Source organism: Homarus americanus, unplaced genomic scaffold, assembly GCF_018991925.1.
Source record: "Homarus americanus isolate GMGI-L3 unplaced genomic scaffold, GMGI_Hamer_2.0 scaffold4896, whole genome shotgun sequence".
In the NCBI taxonomy this organism is placed as follows: Eukaryota; Metazoa; Arthropoda; class Malacostraca; order Decapoda; family Nephropidae; genus Homarus; species Homarus americanus.
This window is the reverse complement of record NW_024749657.1, coordinates 6,503,093-6,516,011: the sequence shown is the minus strand read 5'-3', so window position 1 is coordinate 6,516,011 and position 12,919 is coordinate 6,503,093. Positions and strand designations below refer to the sequence as shown.

The 12,919-nt window shown below is 41.0% G+C and overlaps 1 protein-coding gene across 1 annotated transcript; it reads right to left on the bottom strand.

Moving 5' to 3' along the window:
- Positions 1 to 7,855: 7,855 nt before the first annotated feature.
- Positions 7,856 to 8,983, bottom strand: LOC121853490 (early growth response protein 1-like). Its single transcript, XM_042347639.1, has 2 exons — positions 8,737 to 8,983; positions 7,856 to 8,451 (listed from the first exon to the last, which is right to left on the bottom strand). Exons 1-2 carry the CDS (start codon positions 8,981 to 8,983, stop codon positions 7,856 to 7,858), a joined length of 843 nt encoding a protein of 280 aa, XP_042203573.1.
- Between the last annotated feature and the right edge of the window lie 3,936 nt (positions 8,984 to 12,919).

Here is a 12,919-nt window from a genome sequence, read left to right as displayed (position 1 = left end):
TGAACATTACACTGGTGAGTGATCATACAACATTAGGCTGAATACATCCATGGATTTTGTTCGCGCTTAGAAACGTGTACCCCTGTTCAGTAGGGAGTGACAGTTTGGCAAAAGTTTTCAAAATCTAATTGCTTGGGTTGGATTATTTGTCTATCGGCCACGCTAATTCCGAATATGTTTGAGTTTTTTACATCATTGTATTAGAAGGTTTGTGGATACTTTTGGGTTTGGCATGAAAAACGCGAAAAAACTGTAAATAATAAAGGGACTGGCAATGTGGCACAACCTGTTAAAATCAAGTTATTGAATTGGATTATTCGACTACTGTGTACACTGGTTCATAATATGCTATTGTTTTACAACTCAATGCGCTACAAATTATGCCGATATTTTTGCTGCAAGTCACCACATACGTATATTTCGAAAACCAGGGCCCAATATTACCAACGGCGTGGATAGATTCCGTGGAATGAATTCAGGACATTCCCGCTCATGGAACATTACCAAACTCCGTATACTACAGTAGGATCATGTTTCGACATTTGTGTGAACTCAGGCTTCTTCGACCTCGGAGGTGTTTGTAGACTTTATTAATTCAACCCTACCCGCCTATAGTATAAGCTGGGCAACTGCAGCGTTCCAATCTGTAGGCAACTGAGATGCCTTAGTGAGGCATTCTGTCTGGTGGCCTCTTTGAACATTTTTAATCGACTAGCTTTTTTAGATTAGATCTGTAGGGTCAGATACCGGCGAGCTCACTGATAACGACGGAGAAATGAGCAATAATTTGAATAAATATTTTTCAACAGTTTTCACCACCGAAAATTTAAACATGATGCCTGAGGCACCGACTCTATTCAGAGATAGTGAAGAAAACAAATTAAGCGAGATAGTAGTGACTAGTAACGATGTTAGTAAGCAAATAGACAAACTAAAGCCTAATAAGTCACCTGGTCCCGATGAGATATTTGTCAGAGTATTAAAGGAATGTAAGGAAGAGCTTAGTATGCCCTTAGCAAAGTTGTTTAACATGTCCTTAAAAACAGGTATAGTACCAGAACCCTGGAGGAAAGCGAATGTAATACCGATTTTCAAGAAGGGGGATAGATCACTATCCTCTAACTACCGTCCAATCAGTCTAACATCAATTGTAGGCAAATTACTGGAATCAATCATTTCAAACTCTATTCGAAACCACCTGGAGAAGCACAAATTGATCAATGATTCCCAGCATGGCTTCACAAGCGGGCGTTCATGTCTAACTAATCTATTAACATTCTTTTCATCAGTTTTCGAATCGGTGGACGAGGGGCACAATTATGATGTGGTATATCTCGACTTTAGCAAAGCCTTCGACAGAGTCCCCCACGAAAGACTAATAAGAAAGGTAGAAGCACATGGCATTAAAGGTAATATTCTAAAATGGATTAGGGCGTGGTTACAGGACAGGAAACAGCGAGTGAGCATTAACGGCACTAAATCCCATTGGAGCAACGTCACTAGTGGAGTTCCCCAAGGCTCAGTACTTGGACCATTATTTTATTATATACATAAACGACATAGATATCGGCATAGACAGCAACATAAGTAAATTTGCTGATGACACTAAAATAGGACGTGTAATTAAATCTGACGAGGACTCGCAAAACTACAGGAAGATCTAAACAAATTTTTCGAATGGTCTGAAAAATGGCAGATGAAATTCAATGTGGACAAATGTAAAGTACTCAGTATAGGAGACGTAAACAGGGAAACCAGTTACCAGATGAACAACGATGCCATTGAGAAATCCTACTGCGAGAGAGATTTAGGAGTAATGATAAGTAGGAATCTTAAGCCAAGTAAACAATGTGTTTTTGCTCGTAACAAGGCTAATAAAGTACTTGGGTTCATACAAAGGAGTGTTAGTTACAAGACTAGCGAGGTCATCTTAAGATTATATCTTGCGCTTGTGAGACCTCACCTGGATTACGCAGTGCAGTTCTGGTCACCGTATTACAGAATGGATATAGAATCCTTGGAAAGAATCCAGAGGAGAATGACAAGAATAATCCCGTTAGGAACCTTTGAGTACAGAGACAGGTTAAAGCATCATAATTTGCACTCTCGAATACGCTGAATAGCTTCAAACATAGGTTGTATGCTTATATGAGCAATAGGGTTGGGTGTAAACGGACTGCCCAGTATGGGTCAATAGGCCCGCTGCAGTTTCTCCATTCTTATGTTCTTATGTTCGAGAGACGTAGAGCGAGGGGCGACATGATAGAGGTGTATAAGTGGAAGTCAGGGCTAAACAAAGGGGACATTACAAGGTACTCAAACTATCCAACCAGGAGCGAACTCGTAACAATGGTTTTAAATTAGACAAATTTAGATTTAGGCGCGAAATTGGTAAACACTGGTTTGGAAACAGAGTAGTGGATGAATGGAACAAGTTACCAAATATCATTAACTCGAATACACTGGATAGCTTCAAACATAGGTTGGATGCTTATATGAGCAATAGGGGTTGGGTGTAAATGGGACTGCCCAGTATGGGCCAAGGCAGTTTCTCCATTCATGTTCTTATGTTCTGTGTCTGTGTTGAATAACGGAACCTCGACTCGCTCGCGTGCGATAAATTTAGTGATACATTTACTTCATGAAAGACTTTGGTCGGCACCCACTGGGTGCTGGAGCGGTTAAATAAAGGTGCTATAACAAAGATAATTAAATTAGAAATATTTCGAACGATGGGGGTTAGGTGTAAACGGGGCTGCTTATATGGGCCAATAGACCAATTGCATTCTTGTGTTTCCTGGCAGTTGATACGTTTTGTTCTGACCAGCCACCAACTGTTCTTCCTATAGAAAGCCGCTACTTGTGCCAGAGATCGTTCTCTTCCTCTAAAGAAGCGGTTCCCAAAGTTAACAATACGAACAGTCACGCTCTCAATGTTTATCGTGGAGCCGCGGACCTTGACTCAAGTAATTGTGTAAAAGACTCGCCACCCAGTATAGGACTCGGAGCAGATGAGGCTGAGCTGTGGATCAATTATAGTAGAGGACACAATGGATATAGGTTTTTGTGTTTAATGATAATTTCAGACAAAAACAAGAGGATTTTATTCTATGGCTCTTTTCTTGCATTTTACCCATAACTAAGGTATCGTGAGCTGGGAATCAGAAAACTATTAGAAAACGAATTATTGCATTTGTTGCCACCAACCGAATCTTGGGAATTTTATTTTTGCAATAAACAGCTTAGACAATTCTAAGACACTTTTCCCCTATGACGTTTCCCCCACAAACGAACTAGAATAGGTTAGGTAGGCTTGGTTGGTTGGTTAACTAATTAGAAATACGTGGTTGATAATACATAAATACTACTGTATATCATTACTTCCATTACATAAATAATGCACGGTCAAAATAGTCCAAAACAGTCTGTCAGGCCATTTTGCCTAGATCGGTAATTTTGCAGCTGCTTTTTTTAAAGGCATTAACACGTGCAAAGTTCTTTAATAAACTTACGATCAATAAACCTTTACAGTCAGGTCTATTTGGTTTAAAATGGGTACTCGCTTAGACGCCACATGTCTTATTAGATAAAAACCATAAATGTGGGTTTTTCTAAATCACTTACTTTAGTTAAACATTTGATTAGCGCTGGCAGTTGTAGCACCTGGTTGGCCTTGGTACAGTATATACGGCATCACTGCAGACAGTGTCCTATCCCAGTGAAACGGTCTCTGGTAACTTGTGTATGAATCCTACGAGAGCTGAGGTAAATTCAGCTGAGGCGAATTTTCCAACACGACTTTCATGTCTAGGTGTGGCCTCGGATTGTGTCTCTCTCAGATGATGATGAAAATGAAAAAAAGTGGCAAATGAATTTGCTATGAGAGAGGCGAGGAAAGAGATAAGGAAAGAATAGAAACAGGAAGTAAAGTAGTAGCGAGTAATAGCAGGTGCGCTATCCACCTAGCTGAGTCCATGTTATTAGTTGGACGGAGGCCATACACAGCACGCGTCTACTCGCTCAAAAGAGGCTGGGAAGAGGGTGGGGGTGTTAAGCTAGCTATGCATTCATTAGTGTGATGTGTATTAATTTATGTTAGTTAAATAGTAGTGTTATTTGTTCACATATGTATAAAGTAGACACTTTTTTCATAATTGTTTATTTGCTCGATGACGTGGGCTGTTTTTAGTGCCATCATCTGTTTGGCGTTGTCTGAATGTCGGATGATTTGGGTGACGTTATCGGTATAGGCTATGTATTCTCCGTGGGTAGGAGGAGGCATGTCCGACGTGTATATCGTGTAGTGTTGGCGAGAGGTTACTTCCCTGTGGTACTCCGCTGTACAGCTTGATGCTTGGGGAAGTTGCACCTGGCAGACGATCGGAAATGTCAGGGAACGCACCTACTGTCAGGAGAGAGCGGCCAACCCACTGGAACGCTATCTCCTCGACTGCAAAGTCACACAAAGTCTCCGAAACAGAATTCAAAACTTCCAAGAAGAACACACAACACCAGCGGCTACTCTAACCCGAAAGGCCCAAACAAACCTCATTCACCACTTCTCTGGGTAATCACACGATACCCACCACCCAGATAGCTTAGGAAGTATCCTCCCCCATCAAGTGCGGACCCCAGTTCGGGGGTCGCGCCACTCCGAAACTGACCACGTCCAAGAGTGGGAGTTAGTGGTAAACGTTCACTGACCGAGGGTCAGCTCACACTTGCAAACCTGCAGTATCCTTTCATATCTGCAGGTAGAACAACCGCCCTCCCCAATCCCATATTCGGTATGGCTGTTCCAAGAGCTCCAGCAGGAACCACCAAACGGTCCGCCTACAGGTAAAGGCCCGTGTCGGACTAGGGTCCGACAGTCTCAACAACACTACAGACGAAATACACAAAACAATAAACAGTTTCAAGAACAAGGCCCCAGGCACCAGTAAAATAAACAAACTCATACTCCAGCATCTACCAATCAACATGATACACCAACTCAGAAACATTTTAATGCATCACTCGCCTCTGGCTACTTCATACAAAAAGAGGTAAATCCCCCACACAAGTATCAAACTACAGTCCAATTTCTCTTCTCGAAACACCGTAAAAAGCCATGGATAAAATCACGAATCACTAACTGAGAACACACCTTGAGCTTGAAGAGAAATACAATCCCAGGCATTGCCAACGCAATGCACATTAGAGATCAATGTAACGAAGTATTATGGGACGTAGGAAAAGCATTCCAAAACAAAGGTTTGTGTTGGTCCAGACTACCGGCGTGTTTTGTATGGAGAGCATCATGTCTGGTGTGTCTGTGAAGATGGTCATCGCTTTCGACTTGGCTGGATTTATCGAGTGCAAGTCTGTTGCACTCCTCTTCTATAAGTTGGAGTGCGTGTTGACTAGTCAGTTTCCTCCTCTTACTATGAGCTGTAAGTCGTCTGCATAGCAGAGGAACTTAGCTGTTTGTCTGAAAGGTAATCTGACTAGATTTTCTATCATGACATTGAACAGCGTTGAGCTGAGGATGCCTCCTTGTGGGGTTCCGTGCTCGTGGACCCTGTAGCTTGACGTTGCCCCCTGAGGTGTACTCTTGCTTCTCTCTGGGTGAGGTAATTCTGGATCCACCCGAGAAACCTTCCTTTGACGCCATTTTCGGTGAGTGTCGTTATAAAGGCCAGTGGATTTGCTAGTTCGAAAGCCTTCTCCAGGTCGAGGAAGACCACCAGAGCTGGTTTATTGTCGACTGTGCTGAGTATCTCGGCAATATTGTTGACTGTGCCGGTGTTCTCGGTGTAAGCAATAATGTGAAGGTGTTACCTGCCGACTTTCCACTTGAGTGATGAGAGCCATTCTTTCTCCCGTCTTCGCTCCGCAGGTGAGGAGGGAGATGGGTCTTGGTTTGTATGGTTCTCTGGGCTTTGGAATGGGCTGTATATCTGCCTTCTTCCATTCCGGTGGAAGACTGTGTGCTGTCCATGAAGCGTTGATGACTTGTAGCAAAGCCTCGTGCCCGGCTTCTCCGGCATGGGAAAGTATGGAGTAGGTTATCCTGTCGGCCCCTGGTGCTGTGTACTTGCTTCGTTTTATCGACTTCTGGATTTCTTGCTGGTTGAATGGTCTGCCGGTGTCATCTTCAACATTGCAGGCCTCTTCGATCATCTGGAGTCTGGTCTGTCGCAGACGCCGTTGTGTTTCCCCCGCATGTCTCGGGAGGTTAGGTTTTATAGCAATTGCCCTGGACAGCCATTCACCGACAACTCCTCTTCTAGGCAAGACACCACATACTATCGGGATCCTTCCCCTATCTCTAACCTTCCCTAGCGCCTCCATATACCCCTTGAAAAGTTCCTCACTCCTAACCTTTCCTATGTAGTTACCTTCTACACCAAGACACACTACTGGCTTGGTACCCTTCCCTGACAATACCCTATCCATCCTCTCAGCTACATCATGCCTTATCCCAGCCCCAGAAAAACATACCATAGTCCTACTTTTCCTATCTCTTGCCCAAAAAGTCCTATCTAAGAACCACACCAACTTGACCACTGGTAGGGGTTACTGCACTCCACACCCTGGTCAGCTTTCCTGAGTCTGACCCTAGTCCCCTTGGAGAAAACCCACTCTCCACCCATGCTCCTCCTGACCCTCCTTCTCAGGTGTAGCAGGACACCTACCTGAAGGAGTTCAGTCATGAGGGCTTTGTTCTGCCCTTTAAAACGACTCCATATTTTCTTTTACTTTGACAACACAGCATACATACATCGCCTCTGACACTTGATTTTTTTGGGGTTTTCATTTAAGGTTCTTTTTAATTATTATTATTATTATTATCATTATTACCATTATTATTATTATTTTCGCCCCCAAGGCCCTGATGTGGGTCATTGACCAATGCCTTGGGACGAGGAAGGAATAAAGGAAGGCTTTTCCACTTGTGTTTGACCTAAATATACGACCCCAGCATATACCTAGATCACGCGCACCTACAGTGATTTACTTGCATATATATATATATGCACCTTAGCTTTCGTCTTTATTCAAGACATTTTCAGAGGCAACTGGATTACATGGACAGAGAGAGGCTCAAATATACAGGGTGACCTTAAAAACATGAGGTCAGGTCATAATGCTGTCATCCACTAATCCCCACACCAACACACACGTAGAGGAGCTTAAGAGAAGAGGGGTGACGTGACTATTCAGGTCAGTTCAAAAATAAAGGACCCACAAAATAACTATCATACACCTAGATCAAAGGTTTTCAAAGTATTTTTAACCTGAGGAGCTGCAACAAGGAGACCCAACACAGACTCTCCCTAACACACATCTCATACTAAGGAACACAAACACCTCGTAAACATAATTACATTTATTCCTTCAAATACAATATAAAAGTCGTCACATTTTTAACTACAAAGTAAATTAACATTGATATAAATTCTACAAAGTTTATCATGTAAAACAATAAAATGTCTAGACAAATTATATATATATACAGTATATGTATGCTTGTATACAACGTCATCACTTAACATTAACACAGTTGTATTTATAATTATGTATGATCAGAAAGCTAAAATAGGACTAAACATATCAACCCACATATAACGTTTTATCATGAATAATCTTTGGTGATTGTAAATCAGTATATCGTTCATGTCGACACTGCAAGGAACACGCCACCACTCTTATCATCTTGTACAATAATCACCTAAAGTACAACAATAAACAAGACAATATACCTTGCGTGCTAAAACCACACGCGACATATACACTGACTGGGTGAATGCTGGTATCACGAGAGACATTGTCATTACGTACTTTCTCCACCCTTACCATTTTTATTTCTATGCTAGTCTTTCGGATGTGCAGCTGCAGCGTGGCGTTTGAGGTAATCAGCTCGACTAAAAGCACAGCTACACATTTGACATTTGTAACGTTTATTTGAACCATGGCACTTCAGATGTCTCTTGAGATGCCCCTTTGTTGTCGCTGTAATGCCACACTCTGGACAAATGGATTTGAACTTTGGATTGAATGTCTGTGATGCAGGTGGGCGGTTTAGCTGACTATGGGCGAGACTCATGGGAACCATTTGACACGCCTGGCTGCCATCTGTCATTTGCATGATGAAATAATTGCCGGATGTAGAAGTGGTAGAAGGTAGAATGTACAGAGGTGGGAGTGTAGGTTGACGAGAGGAAGGTGGGAGAGGGAAAGAAGTGTTGGAAGAGTCTGGTTGGCTAGCATGGCTAACGGTGCACACAGAAGCTGTAAGGGAGGCGTCACAGCCACTAGGGTTAATGTTGTACTCAGCGGACATGTGGCTGTTAGAAGAGTGGACAGGTGGACCTGTAGTGGAGGGTTGGTAGCCTCCAGCACCGTAATCTGGGAACCCGCTAACATTTTCTTTGCTGGTCTGTGATGGACTGTTGGCTGCCAATGTACCTGGAAGATCAAATATAATTAACCAACATGACACAAAAAAGGCGCAGAAAATAAAAAATATATAAAAGAGCAAAATATAGTCAGGCTTATTCTCACTATTCTTAAAACTTTCATCAACTTTACACTCACATTGATATTTGTTGTTATAAGATATATGTCATTTTCATCGTTCCTCAGTAGATAAATGAGAGCATTTACTACTTACAGAAGTAGATAAACAGTTATTGTAGAGTTTACCGACAAGAAATGCGACATGCGATCTTCAGAACTAACTCTAGTACTTACTATCAAGAACAGCAGCAAAAGTTTGTGGATTGAAGTCTTCTTGTGAACATTTAAGAAACTTCCACGAGGACGCCAGTAGGCTCTCACCTCCAACGCTACTACTGTTGGAAGGTTCAAGGTGTCCAACTTGGCCCATGGTGTAGCCCTGAGCGTTTGAAGGATCGGGGTGGCCAGGCTGACTTGTACTGTAAATAGACGCTGTTATGGCATTATAGCCACCAAGGTTATTGTCGGACTCAGCGGACATGTGGCCAGCTGGCCTGGTAGATGAGTGAACAGGTGGACTTCTGGTGGAGTGTTGGTGGCCTCCAACACCGTAATCTGGGAACCCGCCAACAATTTCTTTCGTGGTCTGCAATAGACTGTTTGCTGCCACTGTACCTGGAGGATGAACGTTTATTTTAATATTAGAGAGAGAGAGACAAGCACACACAAACACCAGTGCACAGAAGTTCACGCATGTTAAAAGTGTTAAAAGACAGTTTTATTCACAACAGTTATCTAATTATCTCCAAAAAGTTACCATTGGAAAGAACTTTTTTGAACAATTTTTGAATATCTTTCTTACTACCTTTCATTAACTTTTTTCTTCTCTCGAATGGTGACAATTTGTTCTCCCTTAGTTAAGACCACCAACCTCTCATCCCACTAATACCTCGTCATTTTGTAAGATTCATATTCTCTTGTATCCACTGATCTAAATTGAACTTTAACTGACAAGATAAATTTGCGAATGATAAGAAATTAACAATTAGTGGGTCACTGACAACACCGGGCCACACTAACCCCACTGGGATACTGACAACACTGGAACACTAAAAACACTGGTACAACTGACAACACTGGGACCCTGACAATAATAGAACAGTAATAACACTACAACAATAACAACACTGGGATACTGACAACACTGGGACCCTGACAATAATAGAACAGTAATAACACTACAACAATAACAACACTGGGATACTGACAACACTGGGACCCTGACAATAATAGAACAGTAATAACACTACAACAATAACAACACTAGGATACTGACAACACTGGGACCCTGACAATAATAGAACAGTAATAACACTACAACAATAACAACACTAGGATACTGACAACACTGGGACCCTGACAACACGGGGGACAATGACAAAACCGGGGGAACAGATGGACAAGGAACATTACCATTGACTTTCATATCAACCTTATATTTATATCAAGAGTTGTTGTTATAAGATTTGTGACTTGTTTATCGTTTCAGTGACAAAGATTATAGTGTTTATCAGTTAAGAAATAAATAACAACTAGTATTGCGTCGACTATTGACACGAAATATAATATGTGGACTGAGAACCAACTCGAGTACTTACCATTAACAACAGGAACAGCTTGTGAGTACTTTGTGGGGAGTCGTCACAGAAGATGATGTCTTGAAAGAAGTGTTTAACAAGCTTCCCAGAGGACGCCAAAAGAAGATCGCCTCTTGGTACACGACTCCTCCCCTTCATGGTCCTGTGGAGGAACCGACGATAACGAATATTAAGACATTTACTTATATGATTGTAACAACACCCAAAAGCAAACTGACACAAATAAGACAAGCACTCTGTTGGTGGTACTGAATAATATTACATAACAAACGCATACTTGAATCTTTACAGCTATATTCAAAAAGATTTGTTCGACCTCGCTCCCAACATCGTCATCTCACTATACCAAAACCAATCAAACGTGTGTACATGGCTGACAGGATTAATTTAGAGTAACTCGGCCAGTTATTTTTTTCTTTTGCAAAGTAAATTCACACCAGGACTACAGCTGAGAGTCTTTCAATCTACATCATAGTGACACAACAGTATTTTACTGCACATTTATGACAACCAGGGGAGACAAAATCGTCTCGATAATTAAGCTATATTTAGTGGTCTGATGGACGGCATCTCGCATCCACTTACTATATCCACAACCTGGCTACAACCCCACAACAACAACTTTACAGCCACTGGTAGATGCCTATATGGGTTCATAGATGAGGACAAGAAACTAAAAAAAATGAGATGAGCTAACCTGCAGGAGTGGGTGTAGGAGCAGTCTTAAATGTATCACTGCCGACCAAGTCTGCCATGACGTAAATGTATCACTAACTTTAGCACACGCGATAGAGTCCAGGTTCCGTTCGTCAATATTCTCAGAAGCAGAGACGCCTTCCCTTTATCCTTCCTCGTCGCCAGATGTGACCCCTCTTTGACCTGATCCCTCGGTGACCTTCAGCCAATCACATGCCACCTTACCTTTTTGGGTTTATTACCAAAGATCCTCCACCACGACACAGTCTCATTCACTAGCTCAACCTCGGACATCTTTATATATACAATCTGTACATAGGTATCTAAGCAATTTGTATATTCGAAATATACAAGTTACCCGAAAATATATAATAAATCATATTAGTAGTAGGTAGTAGGCAGCTACCAAACAGGGAGGTACTACCGCCTGGGAAGATATTGGAAGCATAATGTGTTGTCTAATGGTAGACCCTGCTGCCATATGGCATCACGAAAATTGTGACCAAGTCCCAGGTTGCTCATCTGTCTTTTTACCTCATTTACACACAATTGCAGGTCTCAGTTGTTTCTCTTACTTGACAGCGTTTCTCACTATTGATTTTTTCTTCTCTTTTTTTATTTCTTTATAGTTCTTTATTATGTTTATTATTATTATTACAGTATTATTATTATTATTATTATTACAGTGTTATTATTATTATTACAGTGTTATTATTATTAATATTATTATTATATATAACTTTTTATACTAAATTTTATTTACTATAAATAATTATTATGTTTTCGTCCCCCAGGCTGCTGATCTGACTTTCTGCCTCATTTACACACAATTGCAGGTTTTCAATTGATTCTCTTACTGTTGATAACACAACAAACTGTACTTATAAGAACATAAGAATGGAGGAAACTGCAGCGGGCAGTCCCATTTACACACAACTCCTGTTGCTCATATTTCCATCCAAACTATGTTTAAAGTTATCAAGCGTATTCGAGTTAATGATGATGTTTGGTAACTTGCTCCATTCATCCACTACTCTATTTCTAAACCAATGTTTACCTATTTCGCTTCTAAATCTAAATTTGTCTAATTTATAACCATTGTTACAAGTTCGCTATTGGTTGGATAGCTTGAATACCTTTGTAATGTCCCCTTTGTTTAGCCCTGACTTCCATTTATACACCTTTATCATACCGCCCCTCACTGTACGTCTCTCGAGGGAGTGCAAATTAAGATGCTCTAACCTGTCTCTGTATTTAAGGTCCCTAATGCCCGGGATTAGTCTGGTCATTCTCCTCTGAAATCTTTCAAAGGATTCTATATCTAGTCTGTAATACGGTGACGAGAATTGAACTGCGTAATCACAAGCACAAGATATAGTTTTAGGATGACCTCTCTAGTCCTGTAACTAACACTCCTTTGTATGAACCCAAGTACTTTATTAGCCTTGTTTCGAGCAAATACACACTGTTTACCTGGCTTAAGATTCCTACTTATCATTACTCGTAAATCTTTCCCACATTCGGATTTGTCTATAACATCGTTGTTCATCTGATATCTGGTTTCTCTGTTTCCATCTCTTGACTGAATAGTTTACATTTGTCCACATTGAATTTCATCTGGCATTTTCAGACTATTCGATATATTTGTTTAGATCTTCCTGTTGTTTTGCGGGGTCTTCGTCTGATTTGTTTACACGCCATATTTTAGTGCCATCAGCAAATTTACTTACGTTGCTGTCTACGCCGATATCTATGTCGTTTATGTATATAATAAATAATAATGGTCCAAGTACTGAGCCTTGGGATACTCCACCAGTGACGTCACTCCAATCGGATTTAATGCCGCTAATGTTCACTCGCTGTTTCCTGTAATGTAACTACTCACTAATCCATTTTAGAATATCTCCTCCAATGTTTTTAAATTAACTCATCTACAGTACTTTATACGTGATGACAACAGGAATAAAACACTGTAGACATGTTAGAGGAGATCTAAAATGAAGGCTAAAAAAAATATACGAGCCAGAGATGGGGAGGGACTATAAGAAGCAAATAAAATAAGATCGTATATGAGGAAGAAGTAAATAATGTGGGTAGAGTATGTTAAGTAACTGTACAACGAT